General features: G+C 42.8%; 1 protein-coding gene across 1 annotated transcript; it reads right to left on the bottom strand.

Moving 5' to 3' along the window:
- Positions 1-7,736: 7,736 nt before the first annotated feature.
- On the bottom strand, positions 7,737-12,355 carry LOC139583290 (H/ACA ribonucleoprotein complex subunit 2-like protein). Its single transcript, XM_071414200.1, has 4 exons — positions 12,053-12,355; positions 11,717-11,786; positions 11,510-11,615; positions 7,737-8,696 (listed from the first exon to the last, which is right to left on the bottom strand). The coding sequence occupies exons 1-4, from the start codon at positions 12,231-12,233 to the stop codon at positions 8,571-8,573; spliced, it is 483 nt and encodes a 160-aa protein (XP_071270301.1). The 5' UTR covers positions 12,234-12,355; the 3' UTR covers positions 7,737-8,570.
- Positions 12,356-21,816: the final 9,461 nt, after the last annotated feature.

Genomic DNA, 21,816 nt, shown 5'->3' on the forward strand with positions numbered 1-21,816 from the left:
AAGGCCCACCCCAAATCACACCCTGACCAAACCAAATAGAGACATAAAAAGGCTCTCTAAGGTCAAGGCGTGACACAAGCTTTATCTTCCTGACTGATGTCTTGAGATGTTGCTTCAATATAACCACATAATGTTCCTCCCTTATGATGCCATCTATTTTGTGAAGTGCACCAGTCCCTCCTGCAGCAAAGCACCCCCACAACATGATGCTGCCACCCCTGTGCTTCACGTTGGGATGGTGTTCTTCGGGTTGCAAGCCTCCCTTTTTCCTCCAAATATAATGATGGTCATTATGGCCAAACAGTTCTGTTTTTGTTTCATCAGACCAGAGAACATTTCTCCAAAAAGTACGATCTTTGTCCCCATGTGCAGTTACAAACCGTAGTCTGGCTTTTTTATGGTGGTTTTGGAGCAGTGGCTTCTTCCTTGCTGAGCGGCCTTTCAGGTTATGTCAATATAGGACTCGTTTTACTGTGGATATTGTCACGACTTCCGCCGAAGTTGGCTCCCCTGCCTGTTCGGGCGGTGCTCTGCGGTCGTCGTCACCGTCCTACTAGCCGCCACGATCCCTTTTTCGTTTGTCTGTTTGTTTTGTCTTATTAGTTTCACCTGTGTTTCTGTTGTTTGGTTTAATGAGCTTTCCTATTTTTAGTAGGTGGACCCGCCCTTGTTTTGTGCGGGATTGCCTTTATGTTATGTGTGTGCGTTTTAGGTAGAGGTGGATTTATTTTCTTAAACTTGGCACCCTGTGTTTTCTTAGGTTGTCACGTTGTTGTCCGCGCCCTGTATTGTTGAGCTTATCATTTTGTGTGCCGAAGTAAAGAGCACTTTTCTCCAGTGGAACTCTCTGCGTCTGATTCCTTCACCCACCTAGTCCCGCGTGACAGATATAGATACTTTTGCACCTGTTTCCTCCAGCATCTTCACAAGGTCCTTTGCTGTTGTTCTGGGATTGATTTGCACTTTTCGCACAAGGGTACGTTCATCTCTAGGAGACAGAACACGTCTCCTTCCTGAGCGGTCTGACGGCTGCATGGTCCCATGGTGTTTATACTTGCGTATTGTTTGTATAGATGAACGTGGTACCTTCAGGCGTTTGGAAATTGCTCTAAGGATGAACCAGACTTGTGGAGGTCTACAATAAAAAAAAATCTGAGGTCTTGGCTGATTTCTTTTGATTTTCCCATGATGTCAAGCAAAGAGGCAGTGAGTTTGAATGTAAGCTTTGAAATACATCCACAGGTACACCTCCAATTGACTCAAATGATGTCAATTAGCCTATCAGAAGCTTCTAAAGCCATGACAAAATTTTCAGGATTTTTCCAAGCTGTTTAAAGGCACAGTCAACTTAGTGTATGTAAACTTCTGACCCACTGGAATTGCGATACAGTGAATTATAAGTGATTTTTAAACAATTGTTGAAAAAATTACTTGTGTCATGCAAAAAGTAGATGTCCTAACCTACTTGCCAAAACTATAGTTTGTTAACAAGAACTTTGTGGAGTGGTTGAAAAATTAGTTTTAATGACTCCAACCTAAGTGTATGTAAACTTCCGACTTCAATTGTATGTGGTAGTGGTGGAGTAGGGCCCTGAGGGCACACAGTGTGTTGTGAAATCTGTGAATGTTTAGTAATGTTTTAAAATTGTATAAACTGCCTTAATTCTGCTGGACCCCATCTGCTTTGGCAGCAGCTAATCTGGATCCATAATAAATACAAATATAAAATTCAAAAATTACAGAGTGTGTTTGGGAATAGTACTAAGTGAAGTAAGATATGAAAGTTGTGTGAGTGTGGAAAAGATTTGGATAATAAGCTGATTGAAATTTGGATAATAAGAGTATTGAAATGTAGCTATTAAGTACTGAGTGAATGAGAGCTGTCAGGGGACTAGCTATGGTGTGAAAGAGGTCTGAATGAATACCTCAACCATTTCTGTGTGAGCTGAGTTTTCCAGTTCTGTATGAGCTGAGTTTTTCGATCTATAACGTTATTTACGGTTCTGTTATCTAGGGGTTCCATCCACCACCGTCCATCGTGGTAACTACTAGCACAAGTGTTATTGAGCAAGGTTTTTTTTATATGTATAGGAAGTAGCGGCAAGAGAACCAATGAAGATACATATGGTGCATAGGATGTAACGATAGAAAAGTATACATGGTCTGAACCACTGATAATAGCATGAGGTGTTATTGTTATTGTAGGCATTTAAGAATTGTTGAAGATGCACATGGGGTGGTGTGGGTGTAAATACCTAAGTCCACCACTGCCCATTGGATCTACAGGTATAGGATAACATGTCTCAGGATCTCAATCGAGGGTAACATGTCTCAGAGGATAACATGTCTCATTAGTAATGAGAATAACATGATAACACGTCTCCTTAGTAATGAGGATAACATGTCTCAGAGGGTAACATGACTCATTAGAGATAACATGACTCATCAGTGGAGTTTGATGTAGAACGTTATTATGTATGTGGAGATATGAAAGGAGAAAGTACTATTTCCGAATATGCTGTTACTAGAGATAAAGTAACATATGAGAAGTATAATGGGTTACGACAGATAAAGTAACATATGAAGAGTATAATGGGTTACTAGAGATTTGATGAAGTAACAATAGAAAAATGTATTATATACAACTTGCACACCCACATGTAGACGTACGTAAGTGGTGTAAAAAGTATAAAGAGAAATTAATAGTATAATGGGTTACTATGTTTTATAAAGTAACAATATAGCAATGTATAATGGGTTACTAGAGTTGAACCTCTCTGGGATATGTGGGACGGTAGCGTCCCACCTGGCCAACATCCAGTGAAAATGCAGAGCGCCAAATTCAAATAAATTACTATAAAAATTAAAGCTCGTAAAAGGTAAGGCATGAATTATATCTTTATTTCTGAGTTTTGTGTCGCACCTGGAGGGTTGAAATAGGATTGTCTGTGTTTGTTTACTGGGGTGATGTCCTGAGATAATAGCATTGTTTGCTTTCGCCGTAAAGCCTTTTGGAAATATGACATGTTGGCTGGATTCACAACAAGTGTAGCTTTAATTTGGTGTATTGCATGTGTGATTTCATGAAAGTCATGAAAGACAAAAAAGTATTGACTTTTTTGTCAAGTTCTTTAAATGTGCTGAGAATGTTCCAAAGCCAAATCTATCCTGCATCATTACCAGAAAGTTGTGGGAAGGTTGAATGCAAAATAACCATAGGACAACTACGCTCTAACCACGCTGTAATAAACATATGGTTCTCAGAACGTTATGTGCTAGCTCGGATGCCTGCCCATCACCCTTCAGTCATATGGGTGCCAGCGGTCGGAGGGCATGCCTGTGTGGTGATACTGATGATTTGTTTACATAGCAGGTTAGAATAATTAACGAGGCAGGTTAGGTGAATTAACATGGCAGGTTAGGAGAACTAATGCAGCAGGTTAGGTGAATTAATGTAACAGGTTAAGAGAATGAGGTTAATGTTAGGAAAAGAGTTAGGGTTAGGCTTAGCTACAATGCTACATTTGTCAACAACTGTTGTCCCTGACGCAATCACTAGATGGAGCTGTAGGCCTACGAGATCTAGCCACGACAATATAAACTTAAACAACCCAGCTGTGGAGACAAATCATCAGTATCATAACACCTGCCTCACGCCCGGGGCTGGGAATTATTGCTCAACAGAATGTGATTAAAATCAATACATCTCCCACTATACCTGCTCCATCACTCAGTGCAGACATCCACACACCTGTCTGATAAACTGACTGTACTGCAGAGAGGGAGGGAGGGAGGGAGAGGGAAAGAGAGAGAGAGAGAAAGTGAGAGAGAGAGAAGAGAGGGGGAGAGAGAGAGGGGGAGAGAGAAGAGAGGGGGAGAGAGAGAGGGGGAGAGAGAAGAGAGGGGGAGAGAGAGAGGGGGAGAGAGAAAGAGAGAGACAGAGAAGAGAGAGGGGGAGAGAGACAGAGAGACAGAGAAGAGAGGGGGAGGAAAACAGGTGTCAGCTTGAGTGGGGTGGTGAACATGTTGGTTGTTGTTGGTGTGCCCAGCAGTGTGACCTGGGGCAGAGTTGTACACTCGGTGAGTGAGGAGATTAGGGTAAATGGCACGTGTTAGGCTACGGTGAGTTAGAGAGGGGGTAGGCAGGCAGCAGGTGCACTGTTGAAACAATAAACATCCACACGGACAGAGCCAAACTCCAAATAACTCATCCAGCTCGCAGCACAGAGGAGAGGGAGAGGGCCAGGGGGATGACACAGCTGTATGGGTTTCGTAAGTCATGCCACAGGAGGAGGAGGCCTTTGGTGCCGCTGTCTGCCTGCCTGCCTTCTTTCTCTGTTTTTCCATCTCTGCTGCTCATCCATGGATCTCCCTTTGACAGCCCGCTTAGATGTTGAACATGTCAATATAGCACTGTCAGATAGAAGATGACAGAGAGGAACACGGCGAGAAAATAGGATCAGATGAAGCGAGATAAGAAATGACACATCAAGACAGCATCCAAATGACATGGTCACTGTCAAATGCTCTATTAGTCTTTGTCCAGAAGACACGCAGGTTCAATCAAAAACGCATATTTTGAACAATGGGCAAAAATATATTACTTTTGTATATACTCCTCTAGGAAAACCAATGGTCCAAACCTCATGTCTATATCATAATCCATTCCATTCACAATCCATAATCCAGGCTCAACGTTGAACTCTTCATCTTTCTTCTCGAATCCAGAGGACATAAAACAATATAGAGGTAAGATAGACATCAATTTTGAGACATGAGATGTAGTATTTTCATATTTTAGGATAATACGCTTTGATATTAATGAGAAATTCCTGTTCTTTTTTGAAGATTTCTCACAAAAAAAGCATATCTATGTGAAATGTCAACGGAGCACTGAGCATTCCTCAAACTTTCTATTTTCAAAGCCTTATACATGTAATTCAGCTTGTGTCATGCTAATTTAGCTTTTTGTGACCTGTGGAAACAGCTTAACAGATGACTACAACAACATGTAAAATCCTCAAAAGTCACAGAGAAAGCGGCCCCACTCTGTCAACAGAGCTTGTTGCTTATAGAGTACAACAGTATGAGTCATTATACCCATAAAACCTAGTGGTCAAACAAAGTAATGGCTCCAATTGTTTTTCCACCATTCATCTTTCCCAAATGGGATTTTAGAATAACTTAAAATAAGGGCTGTGTTTCGTGTAGGCTTACACTGTCGTGATGTTTTAATAACCATGTAAATCTCTCTCGGACAAGGTGACTTTTATCAATATATTTTCCTGTATTTAACCCTTAAAAATGAATTGCTAATTAGCTGCTAATGTGGCTATCATACAGAACTACAAATGCCATGATGATCTGGATGAGACTGCCGAATCAAGGCAAAGGTAAGAATCTCTGGATTAACGATCTAATGTTAGATAATGTAGTAATTAATACATTGGCTAAATTTCCTTAGATTGACAATTCTGTGAACTGTCTTGGGCAAGTTTTACATTTACACAATTTACACAATTTCTGAGAGTAAATAGAGCCGAATATATTGAGAAAAGTCACCTTGTCCGATAGAGATTTACAGTTATCAAAATGTCACACCAGGGCAAGAGGAAGTCTACACAAAACACAGCCCTTACTTTAAGTGTTTCTAAAATTCCCTATGGGAAAAATGAATGGTGGAAAACTATTGGAACCATTTCCCTGCTAGTTTTCTATTATCAGATATATTAGATTACAAAATCCCAAAACTTTTTGGATATAATGTTAATATGTTAGAGAAATACCCCCCTGAAAGATGCAGAACATGAAGAATCCTATTTGTCTTGGTAAAATGTATTTTATAACATAAGGAAGTAACATTTCATCACCAAAGCGTGTTTTCACTCACTCTTGGCAGTTGTAAAGTTGTAAACTCAACTACGGCTGTAACATCTGCCACAGAGGGTCAGCTAGGCTGCACTTAACAGGGAATTGAGGTCTATGAGGAATGTTTGGAGGACAGAAAAAACACTTTATGGATTTCTTAACACACACACATTCTGAAGAAGAGATCAGGTTATGTAAGAGAGCAGACCTCATCCTAAACCTGAAGGCCCAGTTCGATCCACCCACCATGCTGTTTACTAAAACAGAGCTGACCTATGAGCTTTGTTTGGTAAACGGAGAGAGAGCACCACGCAGTTCTGTTCCTGTCACCCTGCTCCTGGACACAGGCCACCCGTCTCCTACTCCTCTGACGCCGAGGTGTTCTGTTGTGCAAACAGGGCCACTAACAGCCAGGGATGTTTCACACAGGAAGGACATCCACACGTCCTTGGTTGGTCATAACCTCCATCTCTCCAACTGCACAAAGTTGTTCTGTTCTCCAACTACTGTGCGTCATCCAATGGCAAATTAAACTATCTAAAGTACTTTTCTAGTCTCTGAAGTCTTGACAACAAATTTTCCTTAAGTTCCTAAATAAACGCTGGGGAAAATAAAAGTGTATCCGAAAACCAAATGACCCCTCAAAAACAGCATACGTTTCAGGCACTAAAGTGAGAGTACACTTCTCTTTAATGAAACAGCCGAGATAAGGCCCTTACAACCAAATCTGTTAGTATGATAGAAATAAACCCTGACTAGTACTATGAGAGCACGTTAAATCTTAACTAAGAATTGTTTTTGTATATTGGCAAAAATATCTAATGAACTCTCTGTCCTTGAAGTTGTTTGTTCAAACACCTCCCAATTTAGGTGGTCTCAAATAAAATATATAAATTCAAAGCTAAATAATATCCATAGATATCCACCAGATTGGGGAAGAGAGCAGACAAAATGGAAAGGATTATCTCCATCTTTGTCATGCCATAATTTCCAAGAAATACATCTGGAAAGTAGTAGATGTTATCTTCAGCTCAAGTTCCTTCTTGGATGTGGTGCCCTGATGGACTGAAATATCTCTGCTTTTATACATGTGGAAAATAATTCAACTGTCGAAACAGATAAAACAAGCAACATAAAGCTTGGCCCGGTGGGGACTGAGCAGAGGGGTACACAGTGATCCCTTTCAACAGCCCACACATGCAATGTTTCCTCACCAAATACAGAGCAGCACTACCCTGATTCACCCCATTCAGTTCACACAATGGTTTACTGTGTGAGGGAAAGTGGACATAACATTGTGAAATATTTTGAAGCTCAGAACCCAACGACCATCACATTATGAAAGCCATACTTTAAATGTAAAGTTAACGAATTAATGGATTTTAAACTGAAAGACCGAATAACAGCAGGTGAAACCCGACTAAGCTGACACCTAAAGGAATGTCTACATTGAAACATGACTACTGCCACCTTGTGGTTGTTGTAATTGCATCCTTGACAGTGATGGGAGTATGGTATCACAGGATAATTTTGCCCACAACCTACTCCAATACCAAGGGTGATATATGCAAAAATATGTAATTATTGAGCTATATTCAGCTCAATGTTTACAGATAAGAGGGCATTTGTTTAGAAGTTTAAGACAAAAAAACATCTGAAAATGTGATTGGTAGCAGGGAACAGCAGACAAACAAACATGCCCTACTAGCTTAATGTTCCAACCATATTGGTCTTTCAATAATGGCAATCTCAAACGCCCACTTAGGCTTTTGTCAAACATTTACATCATTCATTTTCTCAGTCACCATCATTGGATTCATGATGCAAACGTATTCCCCCTCAAAAGTAAAGCAGACTTTGCATCGAGATTTACAAAAGAAACAAGTATTTATTGCATCAATACAGCATTGCATCACATACCAATTTACCTTCCTCAAAACAGAATCAAAATAACCTTTATGCAAAGGAAAATGTCCATATGCCTGTAAAAAACACATCTAAAACAAACAATGAATCAAACTTTACCTACCAAATTAGGAGTTATGATACAGTAGTTTACAACTGCAATGAGAACGGGATCGCAAGAAATGATTTCATGTTTAACTGAGCAGGCATCCTGTAGTCCCATATGGCCACTCAATTAGAACTGGCTGTTCAAGCGAACAAAAAAGTACACACAAGATAATCTCAGCATATTATCTGTAACCTAATCTTGACCATTCAAATACAAAGAGGCCGGTCACGATATAGTATTGTAGAATCAAGCCGGTGCAGACTTCTTTTCATATTTAAATGACAAATGTATGTTTTAAAGCAATGCAAGCCATAGTAGCGGTGACATTTAAATCACACACCAGTAACACACTAGAATATTCAAAATGTCCTTGGCCGTAGACAATGCATGGATCCCACAGAATGAGGAAAATACAGTTATGTCCAGCTACAGTTAAGACAGCACATACTTAACACCCAAATATGGGGGTGTCATCTACCTTATGCCTTGTTGACATTTTATGGGGATCACTGCTAGTGTATGATATTCCCGGTTCAATGTACACAGCGAGATATACTACAACACCCTGTAGCTTGGCACAAGTGTGAAAGTCCATTTCACTCCCTCGTTAATTCTGCCAACAGCCAGACATTCTCAGATACCATAGGGGTTTGCCTGTCCATCTGAGTCCACCAGCCAGTGACATGTATCAGAGGGGTTTAGGCAGGGAAGAAACCTCATCGAAACACTCATCATATGCCTCCTTATAGTCCTCGTGAGATTTGATCATGATGACGCAGGTGGGCCGCTTTGAGCCAGCAGACGAACCAAGGTCCTGAGGAGACAAATAGCAGGGTTATAAGGCAATCATTCACATCACCATATGTTTAGTTGGACTAGACATGAAACCCCTGAACAAATGGGACGGTATGTGATTTACTGCTGGAAAACTAACACAGGTCAGCAATTCATAATAAGCTATAGGTATCTGTCAATATAAAGTATATAATATAATGGAAACACTTGAGTAAATGAGGGATACAAAGTATTTAGATAGCAGGTGCGTCCACACAGGTGTGGTTCCTGAGTTAATGAAGCAACTAACATCCAAATAATACTTAAAGGTAATGTATAAAAATGCCCAGGTGTCCATTGCTTTGGCTACCATGGCTAGAAGAGATCCGACTTTGAAAGAGGGGTCTCAAAGGAGCATAGGGGGTTTAAAGTAGAGGTCGACCGATTAAGATTTTTAACGCCGATACCGATTATTGGAGGACCAGAATAAAGATAGAAGATATATTTGTAATAATGACAATTACAACAATACTGAATGAAAAATGAACACACATTTTAAGTTAATATAATACATAAATAAAATATATTTAGTGTCAAATAAATAATGAAACATGTTCAATTGGTTTAAATAATGCAAAAACAGTGTTGGAGAAGTAAAAGTGCAATATGTGCCATGTAAAAAAGCTAATGTTTAACTTCCTTGCTCAGAACATATGAAAGCTGATGGTTCAATATACCCAGTTCTTCAATATTCCCAGTTAAGAAGTTTTAGGTTGTAGTTATTGTAGGAGTCATGACGCGTCGACTATTTCTCTCTATACCATTTGTATTTCAAATACCTTTGACTATTGGATGTTCTTATAGGCACTTTAGTATTGCCAGCCTAATCTCAGGAGTTGATAGGCTTGAAGTCATAAACAGCGCTGTGAGTCAAGCATTGCTAAGAGCTGCTGACAAACACAGTAAAGTTTGAATGAATGCTTACGAGCCTGCTGCTGCCTACCACCACCCAATCAAATATCAAATCATAGACTTAATTATAATAAACACAGAAATACGAGCCTTTGGTTATTAATATGGTCAAATCCAGAAACAATCATTTCGAAAACAAAACGTTTATTCTTTCAGTAAAATACGGAACCGTTCCGTATTTTATCGAACGGGTGGCAACCCTAAGTCTAAATATTGCCATTACATTACACAACCATCAATGTTATAATTATGTAAAAATCTTGCAAATTAGTTCGCAACGAGCCAGACGGCACAAACGGTTGCATATACCCTGACTCTGCGTGCAATGAACGCAAAAGACGTGACACATTTTCCCTATTTAATATTGCCTGCTAACATGATTTTATTTTAACTAAATATGCAGGTATAAAAAATATATACTTCTGTGTATTGATTTTAAGAAAGGCATTGATGTTTATGGTTAGGTACATTCGTGCAACGATGGTGCTTTTTTCCCGCAAATGCGCTTTTGTTAAAACGAAGTAGGCTGTGATTTTGATGATAAATTAACTGGCACCGCAGTGATTATTTGCAACGCAGGACAAGCTAGTTAACCTAGTAATATCATCAACCATGTGTAGTTAACAAGTGATTATCTTAAGATTGATTTTTATAAGATAAGTTTAATGCTAGCTAGCAACTTACCCTGGCTCCTTGCTGCACTCGCGTAACAGGTGGTCAGCCTGCCACGCAGTTTTCTCGTGGAATGCAACGTAATTGGCCATAATCAGCATCCAAAAATGATGATTATCGATTGTTATGAAAACTTGAAATCTGCCCTACTTAACCAGCCATGCAGATTCTGGATCAGCACCTGACAGGGCGTTTTCCACCCCCATCAAGAAAACACCAAATAATGGCGTTGCATCTCCAATAGTTCTAGACACTTGTAGAATCTATGCCAAGATGCAGTTCTGACAGCTTGTGGTGGCCCAACACCCTATTAAGACACTATGCTGGTATTTCCTTTATTTCGGCAATTACCTGTAACGTAAAATCACCCCATTTCGTACAAATGTGCGCCACCGCAACATTCAAACGAGGCTACAAAGAAAACGAATGGGACTCTAGCGACTGTGTTGACTTCAAAATCGGGGGTATGAACTAGGTTTCTATTCAAGCATTGATTGACATGGTACTGGCTCTATAGTATTGGAGAAAAGTTGAAAAAACAGACCATCCGTTACATGTCATGTCGTAACATACAGCAAATATTTCTGTCTTACAATCTCTCTCCACCAGGTGTAGCACTTCTTTCATCGTTTAAAAACAAGAAATGGACAGTGACGGGGGTAAGGGGGGATACCTAGTCACTTTTTGCGTCATCATTGCATGCGATCATCATTCTCAAAGCCGCTGTTTACTTCTAAGATCACCTTAGCACCGCCCTAAAAACCTGATTCAAATTCGACACAAACCTTCAAATAGGTATGTAATGACACATTATATAAACTCTTTATAGTGTTTTATTTACATTTTAGAGGCGATAAGGTGATAAGTTGGACAGATCAAGTGAAAAAAAGCATTTCCCCCACACAACATCTCCTTCTCACTATCACGCATTAGTTTCGCTTCCCCACCCGCCATTTTTAAAAAGACCTGATGGGGCTCATTGCCTGCTTGTATTATGCAGAAACGGGCAGCATTTAGGTCATGTAATTGATAATGTTGGAAAGGGGAGAAATTGTGCTTTAAAATGGTATTGACATTACAGTTTATCTGTTAGTATTACGTTTTTGGGACGCTAAAATATGGACAATTGTACGGACCAAGGCGATGTACGAGTTTACATTATATGGTTTACATTTTCCTCCAAGATGTATAGGTAAAATGGTTACTCACCACTTTTGAGGGAATGTAGGCATATGGCAAACTCCTGTCCTCACACATGACTGGTAGATGGCAGTAAACATCGATTGGAAGAGTATCCCCAGCCAACACCACAATGCTGCAAAATAAGTTTGAATATATTAGTTATCTGGCTGATACACCCGAACAGGGGATAATGCACCACGCAGCTAACATTAGCACACTGAGAACAAAGCTTACCCAGTTTCTCCTTTGTTGATAAACTTCTGGACTTCTTTCACTCCTCTGCGAATTTGTTTGAGCTTGGATGCTGAAAAGGGACAGAAGAGCGTTGGAAATAAGAAACCTGCTAGTCTTGTTGGTTGACTGTGTGGCAACAAACATTTCAGTTGCCAAATCGCTAGCTAGGACAGTGCTAACGTAGCATGTTAGATAACTTTCACTATTTACCTATTTACCAAGTTACACCACTTGGCTAGTTAACTTACCTGACTGTATATTGCTAGCAAATCCATGTAATATCTTAGCATGTTTCTGGCAGTAGGTACATGAAGCTAATAAGACTGGTTAAATTACCCTTTTTTACACATTTGTAAAGCTTCTTGCTTAGCTTCTTGGTGGCCAGTGGATTCGCGATTGGGTTGATGTTTGCGATCAACTCTTGATACGATTTCTCTGTCACTCCAGTCTCCGTCCCTCCGGTCTCCGTCGCTCCAGCCTCATCCTTGATGCCCTTTTCCTTCTTTACCTTTGTCATGTTTTTGATTAAACAAATAATATTTAACAAAACGTGTGCTTGCTGTTTGCAGCGTGCTTTGCAAGGGAAAAAAAGCTACACACGTGCTGCCTAAAAGGGTTTCCGGTAGTTGCGACGTGTTTCCGACACGCATGTATTTTTTTGGGCCGACTACACCCACAAAGTTGTATTGCCGCCACCTACTGTGCGGGAGGAAAACAAAAAGATCCCACAAAACGGGAACATTGTGTAGGTGGGGGGAAAAATACTGTATATTCAGACTACCAACAACAATAAAAACATCCTATTTATTTAGTTAAAAACAAAAAAGCCAAGTGGGGGATGGGATATCTTCTAATGCCAGTACCCCATGTAGGTTCTCTTTCAAGTATTCGTTTTGCTATTTCACTTATGGGATATGCCCCTAATGTATTAGTCAGAAGCCTTTATTACACTACGCAAGCCATAATTGTCTGGATGTCGAGACGTGTGCGTCGGGGAAGGGTGTCCCTCCAACCCTATAAAAGGTTTGACGCAGCATCTCTGAGTCATTCAAACACGTCTTCTCGCTTTTCATCAGAAAGCTTACCTCAACACAACTGCATTTTACAGAAGTAGCTAAACTGTCCAAAGGCGTGAGCTTACAACTCGCTCGCTGTGGGCTATTCTCAGGACTGTGTGGAGGTGGATATTTTCATTTTCCTTCACCTTTGTTAGAGGAAAATTATTTGAGGGAGGCAAGGTGTACAGCTGTAACACATTCACAACCAAGTTAGCTGTATCCAAACAGTGACTAGTCGTTAGCAAGCTAGCCACCACACTAGCTAGCTTTTGTGAGTTTTACTTCGACAAGAGACGTTTTTACTAGCTACACCAAGCTATCTTTTCTAATCTGTATTTTCGGGAAACGGTATCCGGCCATCAAACAAGTTCCACCGTTGGAGATAACCCACTAATCACTAGCTATGTGACTAGCCAACTAAGATAGTTTTCTTCTGACAGCTAAAAACATAGCATCCCAGCTATGGCGACAAAAGCATTCCCACCCCAAACGAGGAGAACGAATATGCTCCTGTGGAAGCAAGATATCGGCCAAGGACACCCACTTGGTGTGCTCCGCTTGCCTTGGGCTGCAACATGTCCAGGAAGCATTAGCTTCCCCCGGCTCCTGTCCACACTGTGACCTTTTCACTGTAAAGAGACTCCGTCACAGGCTAGCCTGAGTCAACAGGAACCTAAAAAGGGGCCATGGACTCTGATGACTCATCAGAGTCCATGGATATCCCCACGGGGAATCCTGGAGCGACCAGCTCGGTGCCATTGCCCCGCTGTTGTAGGACTCCAGTAACAACCTCGCAACCTCCCTGCCTGGCTTCCTGACTGGAGACAACGACCCCATAGGATTTTCTGAACGCCACCTTTCAGAATCATCTGATCATCATCCTCTCAGGCCAGGCCACCAATCCTCCTGCCGAGGATTCTGGTGCGCCACCCTCACCAGCTCTCTGTGTGAACCTGCAGAACGTGTGCAAATGCGCTGCGGATAAACAGGTGATTCCCTGGCCCAATGCAGTAGCATAGACCACCAAGTCCCGCTATGAGGGTAAGAGGCTACCCAAAGCCAAACGGGTGGCCAGGCAATTACTACCAGTCATTCCAGAATGCCTGGAGGTGGTTACCCATACCTGGAGTACACTTTTCTCCTCCAAGAACCCTGTCCAAGGTGGGTCAGTGTTGGACTGCGTTGACATGGAAGGGATTGGGGTTGCCCACATGCCCCCCCCCCCCCCAAATCAAATCACTGGTGGTTTCCCCATCTACACCCCAGCCAGAAGTCCTACATGACCTCGACTGGACCCACCTTACCAACCAAGTACGAGGGCTTACAGTCCTCCGCGACAGAGAAGGTCTACAGGTCGGTCGCCACAGCTGGGAGGGCTCTCAGCACCACCTCCATGGTCTCGGCATACCAAGCTGAGCTACAGGAGGAGATAGCGGTCACACTGGAGCCGGGTTTATGGGACGAGATCTGCATTGCCACAGACCTCAACCTGCGTCTGCTTAAAACCGCCGTCCAGGCGTCAGGAAGAGCGATAGGGTTCATGATATCCCAGGAGAGGGCGCGGTGGCTCAATCTATCCACGGTGTCTGCTAGTGAGAAGCTGAAGATCCTGGATGCTCCAGTAGACCCTAAAGGCCTTTTCGGTCCCACCGCCGAAAAGAAGCCTCCCTTCCCACCCATGGCACTGTGAGAGAAATGTTATGTTTATGTATCAAATCAATGCTACTTTCTAATTACTAATTAGATGGGTTCATGCAGGTGATTGACTGATCGTGTATGGAGGAATCCTCACTATCACTGATCCACAACTTGGCAGTACGCCCAGAATATTGACATGGGAACAATCGAGGTATCTCAGTTTCAAGGTCTCAACTTGGAGAGAGAGAGAGCCTCGTGAGGTATTGGTCAGTCATACATGCGAGCCACCGCTAGTGATGAATTAACTATGCTAAATCATGCAAATATAACTTGTCTGTGTATAGCCGTATATAAGACAAATGCTGGGACAGCTCCAGGAGAGCTCCTGATTGACATGTGTACTATGGTGCATTAAGTTTGTTGGAACCTCTCCAGCTTGCTGAAAGTAAAGAGTGATTCATTTTAAGATTGGCTTAAGGTGTCCCTGGTGTTGAATTTACACCACAGCACAAAGGAGCCGGCCGGCCACTAACCCCACCCAGGGGGTAAGAAGGAAGAAGTGGATGGCCTAGCGGTGTCCCCATCACCAGAGAGTCGAGAACGGCCTCCCCTAAGCGCGGTTCTATCTCCTCCGCCAATCCTGAGCTTGTTCCAGGGTGCAAGTTCCCAGGCACCTCAGTGTTCTTTCCGGCATGCTAGGCCCAAGACGGTGGCAACAGAACACAGCTCAAAGAGGAGAAGAGACAATGTTCAGGTGGATGCACCTACAAGGCCACCCTCTTGTCTCATAAACACTCCACAATGTCAGTTCACATTAAAAATGTTTACACTAGCGCAACCAGGCTTCAGGCCAAGGACACCGTCAGACAGGATGTTTCTCATAAAATCAAAACAAACAGGGTGCCTCCCTATAACGCCACCTGAGGGAGCTATCGCTCCTTCTGTGATGATAGGCCACATAAGAGCTCTCCCGGTGCGGGCCAGCCGAGCATGTGCAGTGCGTCATGGACTGTTGTACACCCTCCCCCCAACGGAGGGTGCTGCTGCTTCGTCTGTGGGGGGAATTCCCATCAGCCCTCTCTCGGATAGAGAACTGGCGGGCATGCGCAGTTTCAAACTGGGTACAGGGCACGATAGACAAGGGATACAGACTACAATTCGCTGTCACCTCGCCTTGATTCAAGGGAATCACACACACTCAGCCTCAGGGAATCATACACACTCAGGCTCAGGGGGAATCAGCGCGTGTCCTCAAGGAGGAAATCACATCGCTAAATGGGAAAAGGGCAATAAGAATTGTTCCTCCTCAGCAATGCCACAGCGGTTTTTACTCAAGATATTTCCTAGTTCCCAAAAAAGGCGGACGGCATACGCCCGATCCTAGATCTACGTGCTTTGAACAGGCACATGAGAAAGTACACGTTCAGAATGTTGACACACACTGCTCTGCTACATTCTGTGCGCCCAGAAGATTGATGTTCGTGTCCGTCAACCTGAAGGACACTTACTTTCACATCTCAATATATCCTCCTCAGAGGAAATTTCTCAGATTTGCTTTTCTAGGCGTTATCTCAGAATTTCTGGTCCTCCCTTTCGGCCTCTCATTGTCACCTCTGGTTTTTACGAAGTGTACCGAGGCAGCCATAGCCCCACTCAGAGAAAGGGGCATTCAGCTGATGACATACATAGAAGGTTGGATGCTGTGCGCTCAATCGAGACAAGATGTCTTAGAACACAGTCAGCTCCTCTTGGAACACCTGACATTTTGAGGTTTCAGAATAAACACAGTAAAGAGCGTTCTGATTCCCACGCAGACAATCTCTTTCCTAGGCTTAAACCCTAGATTCGGTATCATTCAAAGTTCGCCTTTCAGTGAAAGAATTGCCTAGCACTATTTCGCAGAGGGAACCTGGTCTCTTTCAAAACATGCCTGAGGCTGTTAGGTTTGATGGCAGCGGCTTTAGTAGTCATCCCAGGTTAGTAGTCATCCCCTCTTCTCTAGGTCTGAGCCCATTACGTCACAAACATCACCGTGTACAGGTCTCCATAGACTACACAGTAGCACTGCACTCCTGGAGAAACCAGACGTTTCTGTCACAGGGTGCCCAGATAGGCACTGTTTTATCCAGAAAAGTAGTCACGACGGACGCATCTCTCTAGGGTTAGGGTGCGACCCACGAGGGCAGATTGGTCAACAAAGTGTGGGGGCCCCATCTCCGTTCTACTCACATAAACTACCTGGAACTCCTTGCTGTGTCTCTGGCATTAAAATCGTTTTTCCCATTTCTGGAGGGTTGTGTACTGGGAGTACTAAATCTGGGGGCAGATTTACTCTCCAGGGGGAACCCCCTATATGGGGAGTGGAAGCTCTACCCAGAGGGAGCCAATCAGGTTTGGATGCACTTCGGCATTCCAGCAGGGATCTTTATGCATCAAGGGAGAATACCCAGTCTCCCGTGTTCTTTTCCCTGAGGGATTGGGATGCACCGATGGGAGTGGACACGTTGGCGCACGAGTGGACACGCGTCCTTCTGTATGCTTTCCCCACACTGTCCCTGATTTCTCCCACCCTATCCAGGGTGCTGGAGAAGGGTATATCTCTCATACTAAGAGCACCACATTGGCCAGAGAAACACTGACTAGCGGGGAGATCACGCAACTACTTTGCAGTCAACTGTGGCCCCTCCCTCTGTGCGGGGACATACTGTGCAGGGAGATTTTCCATCCTCACCAGAACGGTTGGCACTCTGGGCCTGGCCCGTGAACGGTTAAATTTGAACACTGCCGGGCTTCCCCAAAATGTAATTTTGACTATTCAGAGTGCTAGAGCCTCATCCATCAGGTCCCTTTAAGATTGTAAATGGCGTGTTTGAGAAATGGTGCACTAAATCACAGATAGTGCCATTCCAGTGCTCTGTCATTTCTACAGGCATTATTATACAAAGGAAAGCCTTTTTCTACTATTAAGGTATATCTGGCAGCTATTTTGGCTTGTCATGTGGGATTTAGGAGCACGACAGTGGGGCAACACCCGCTTGTCGCCCGTTTTATGAAGGTTGCACGTCATTTGCGGTCAGTGTCCAAACAGCTTGCCCCGTCGCAGGACTTATCAGTTGTTTTGGATGCACTATGCCAACAGCCTTTTGAGCCCCTGGATCAGGTGGATCTGAAGATGCTTTCATTTAAGACAGCGCTATTACTAGAACTGGAACATCAACGGTGGCATGTGTTGTGCCCAGTAAGCGCTCTACGCATCTACATGGACAGGACTAAAGGGTTTACAAAATGTGATCAGCTGTTTGTTTCCTCTGCAAAACCTTACATGGGTAAAGCGCTCACTAGTGGGAGAGTAAAGGTCTTCCGTCTCCTGCTGGCTACAGGCTCATTCTACTAGAGGAATGGCTACGTCCTGGGATTTATTTAAGGACATATCTAACCAAGATATTTGTTCAGCAGCGAGTTGGGCTTCACCTCATACATTTGCAAAGTTTTATAGACTCGATGTCACTGCACCAACTCTGGCACATACTGTTTTACGTGTAGGATCTTCTGAGGGGAAAGGCCCATTTGTGTGATATATCGCACAGGGCAGTCGGTCGTCAGGATGAGCTTGTCTGGCAATACGGGAGTCAATATATCCCATGAGGGAAATACCGAAACGAATACTTGAAAAATAACTTTAGGTTACGACCGTAACCCCGGTTCTCTGATAGTATGACTGAGGTATTTCACCAGACCACCCTCCTTGAGCGAAGAAGAGGTGTTTCTTATTTTTGAATGACTCAGACACACTGCGTCTGACCTTTTATAGGGTAGGAGGGACACCCTTCCCCAATGCACACGTCTCGATGTCCAGCCAATAATGGCTGGCGTAGTGTAATAAAGGCTTCTGACGAATACGCTAGGGGCGTATCCCATAAGTGAAATACCCCACTCATACTATCAGAGAACCGGGGTTACGATTGCAACCTAAAGTCTTCCGCTGCAGGCCCAGAAATGTTTTGTCCAGTTTCATTGATTTCTTCGTCACTTGTACTATACAGTTATTAACTGTGGCAATGAACGCCACAAAATCCAACTGGCAACAAACATTCTCAATGGATTGTGGAGCCTCCACTACCATTTCTTCTACTATAGTGCATTCAGGAAAGTATTCCGAACTCTTGACTTTTTCCACATTTTATTACACTACAGCCTTATTCTAAAATGTATGAACGATTTTCCCCCCTTCATCAATCTACACACAATACCCCATAATGACAAAGCGTTAACAGTTTAAAAAAATATTTTAGCAAATTTATTACTAATAAAAACAGAAATACCTTATTTACATAAGTATTCATACCCTTTGCTATGAGACTCGTAATTGAGCTCAGGTGTATCCTGTTTCCATTGATCATCCTTGAGATGTTTCTACAACTTGATTGGAGTCCACCTGTGGTGAATTCAATTGATTGGACATGATTTGGAAAGGCACGCACCTGTCTATATAAGATCCCACAGTTGACAGTACATGTCAGAGCAAAAACCAAGCCATGAGGTCGAAGGAATTGTCCATAGAGCTCCGAGACAGGATTGTGTCGAGGCACAGATCCGGGGAAGATGTCTGCAGCATTGAAGGTCCCCAAGACAATAGTGGCCTCCATCATTCTTAAAAGGAAGAAGATTGGAACCACCAAGACTCTTCCTAGAGCTGGCTGCCTGGCCAAACTGAGTAATCGGGGGAGAAGGGCCTTGGTCAGGGAGGTGACCAAGAACCCGATTGTCACGCCCTGGCCATAGAGAGGCTTTTATTCTCTATTTTGGGTAGGCCAGGGTGTGACTAGGGTGTGCATTCTAGTTTAGTTATTTCTATGTTTTCTGTTTCTATGTTTTGGCCGGGTATGGTTCTCAATCAGGGACAGCTGTCTATCGTTGTCTCTGATTGGCAATCATACTTAGGCAGCCTTTTTCCCACCTGTGTTTTGTGGGTAGTTGTTTTCTGTATAGTTTATGCACCTTACAGAACTGTTTCGGTTTCTTCACGTTGTTATTTTGTTCAAGTGTTTTGGTTAATAAATAATCATGAACACTTACCACGCTGCGCTTTGGTCCGATCATCATTACGACGAGAGCCGTGACACCGATGGTCACTCTGACAGAGCTCAAGAGTTCCTCTGTGGAGATAGGATTTTCTAGAAGGACAACCATCTCTGCAGCACTCCACCAATCAGGCCTTTATGGTAGATTGGCCAGAAGGAAGCCATTCCTCAGTAAAAGGCACATGACAGCCCGCTTGGAGTTTTCCAAAAGGAACCTAAAGGACTCCCACACCATGAGAAACAAGATTCTCTGGTCTGATGAAACCAAGATTGAACTCTTTGACCTGAATGCCGAGCGGCACATCTGGAGGAAACCTGGCACCATCCCTACGCTGAAGCATGGTGGTGGCAGCATCATGCTGTGGGGATGTTTTTCAGGGGCAGGGACTGGGAGACTAGTCAGGATCGAGGGAAAGATGAACGGAGCAAAGTACAGAGAGATCCTTGATGAAAACCTGCTCCAGAGCACTCAGGATCTCAGACTGGGGTGAAGATTCACCTTTCAACAGGACAACGACCCTAAGCACACAGCCAAGACAACGCATGAGTGGCTTCAGGACAAGTCTCTGAATGTCCTTGAGTGGCCCAGCCAGAGCCCTGACTTGAACCCGATCGAACATCTCTGGAGAGACCTTAAAATAGCTGTGCAGCGACGCTCCCCATCCAACCTGACAGAGCTTGAGAGGATCTGCAGAGAAGAATGGGAGAAACTCCCCAAATGCAGGTGTGCCAAGCTTGTAGCGTCATACTTAAGAAGACTTGAGGCTGTAATCGCTACCAAAGGTGCTTCAAAAAAATACTGAGTAAAGGGTCTGAATACTTATGTAAATGTGATATTTCAGTTCTTTATTTTTTAAACATTTGCTAATATTTCTGAAAACCTGTTTTTGCTTTGTCATTATGGGATATTGTGTGTAGATTAATAACAAAAAAATTAAATGTAATACATTTTTAGAATAAGGCTGTTAAAATGTGGAACTAGTCAAAGGGTCTGAATACTTTCCGAATGCACTGTACATCATCACATCTTTCAACTCGATGAATCGCCTCCGCATAGGTATTCCCGATGTACCATCATGACTTTTGCCAATTCCATCTCCTTCACCCTTACATGGCACTCCATGAATTCAGGATCATGATCCCCACCACAGTTACAACACCCCAACACCCTAAGTACACCCTTCAGTGTACTCCATCCTTCTACAAACATTTGCAACATGGCCAAAACCTTTGGAGTTGTTGCCCTGTAGTGGTTTGGAGACAAAAGATCTTACCTTACATAGCCTAGATCAACAAGGACAATAACCACCCGAGCCACTGCCTGTTCACCCCACTTCCATCCAGAAGGTGAGGTCAGTACAGGTGCATCAAAGCTGGGACAGAGAGATTGAAAAACAGCTTCTATCTCAAGGCCATCAGATTGTTAAACAGCCATCACAAGCACAGAGAGGCGGCTGCCTACCTACGGACTTGATATCATTGGCCACTAATAAATGGAACACTAGTCACTTTAATAATGCCACTTTAAGAATGTTTACATATCTCGCATTACTTATCTCATATGTATATACTGTATACTACACTATCTATTGCATCTTAGCTGCTCTGTCACTGCTCATCCATATATTTTATATTTATATATTCTCATCCCATTCCTTGACTAGATTGTGTGTATTAGGTTTTGTTGTGGAATTTGTTAGATATTAGGTTTTGTTGTGGAATTGTTAGACATTACCTGTTAGATACTGCTGCACTGTCGGATCTAGAAGCATAATCACTTCACTACACTCTCAATAACATCTGCTAACCATGTGTATATGACCAACAAAATGTGATTTAATTTGTGTAGGGAGGTGCTCTTTATCAAAAAACAATTGAACCAAAAGATTTTCTCATTTTTTTCCCCGCCGATCACCATTCGGGTCAGGCGACGGGCACCAACCACACTTTGGATTCTTGAGGTATTCAACTTCTACTTCCATAGACACCCAGGAGATGGCTCCTTTAACAGGGGCACCATTGCGAAGTTCAACTGATGTTACTTCGGAATTCGCGATTCTTGCAATTCCCTTATTTTAATCAGAAATACAATTAATCAGAACAAAGCCCACTTCTGGTCACTCTGATTCACTCCACTTTTCACAGTGCATGCTACACCTTCTTTGAGACCTCAAAACAGATCTTGAATATCATTGCTTATTCAAAAAACAAAGTCATCCTTATTCGACATAGGCCTACTATCATCATCCAGTCCAATTTTATACAGATTTATTCTTGCGCCATTCTTTGATACTACTGTTTTCCATTCATAATCAACTTTATT

Source organism: Salvelinus alpinus, chromosome 1 (assembly GCF_045679555.1).
Source record: "Salvelinus alpinus chromosome 1, SLU_Salpinus.1, whole genome shotgun sequence".
Taxonomy (NCBI): domain Eukaryota; kingdom Metazoa; phylum Chordata; class Actinopteri; order Salmoniformes; family Salmonidae; genus Salvelinus; species Salvelinus alpinus.

What these genes read in the sequence shown, in the direction of transcription:
- LOC139583290 (XM_071414200.1), bottom strand. Translation starts at nt 12,233, where the DNA reads ATGACAAAGGTAAAGAAGGAAAAGGGCATCAAGGATGAGGCTGGAGCG. An exon ending in ATCAACAAAGGAGAAACTGG is followed by an intron (nt 11,616 to 11,716) that starts GTAAGCTTTGTT and finishes CTTATTTTGCAG; the next exon opens with CATTGTGGTGTTGGCTGGGG. An exon ending in CCTACATTCCCTCAAAAGTG is followed by an intron (nt 8,697 to 11,509) that starts GTGAGTAACCAT and finishes TTGTCTCCTCAG; the next exon opens with GACCTTGGTTCGTCTGCTGG.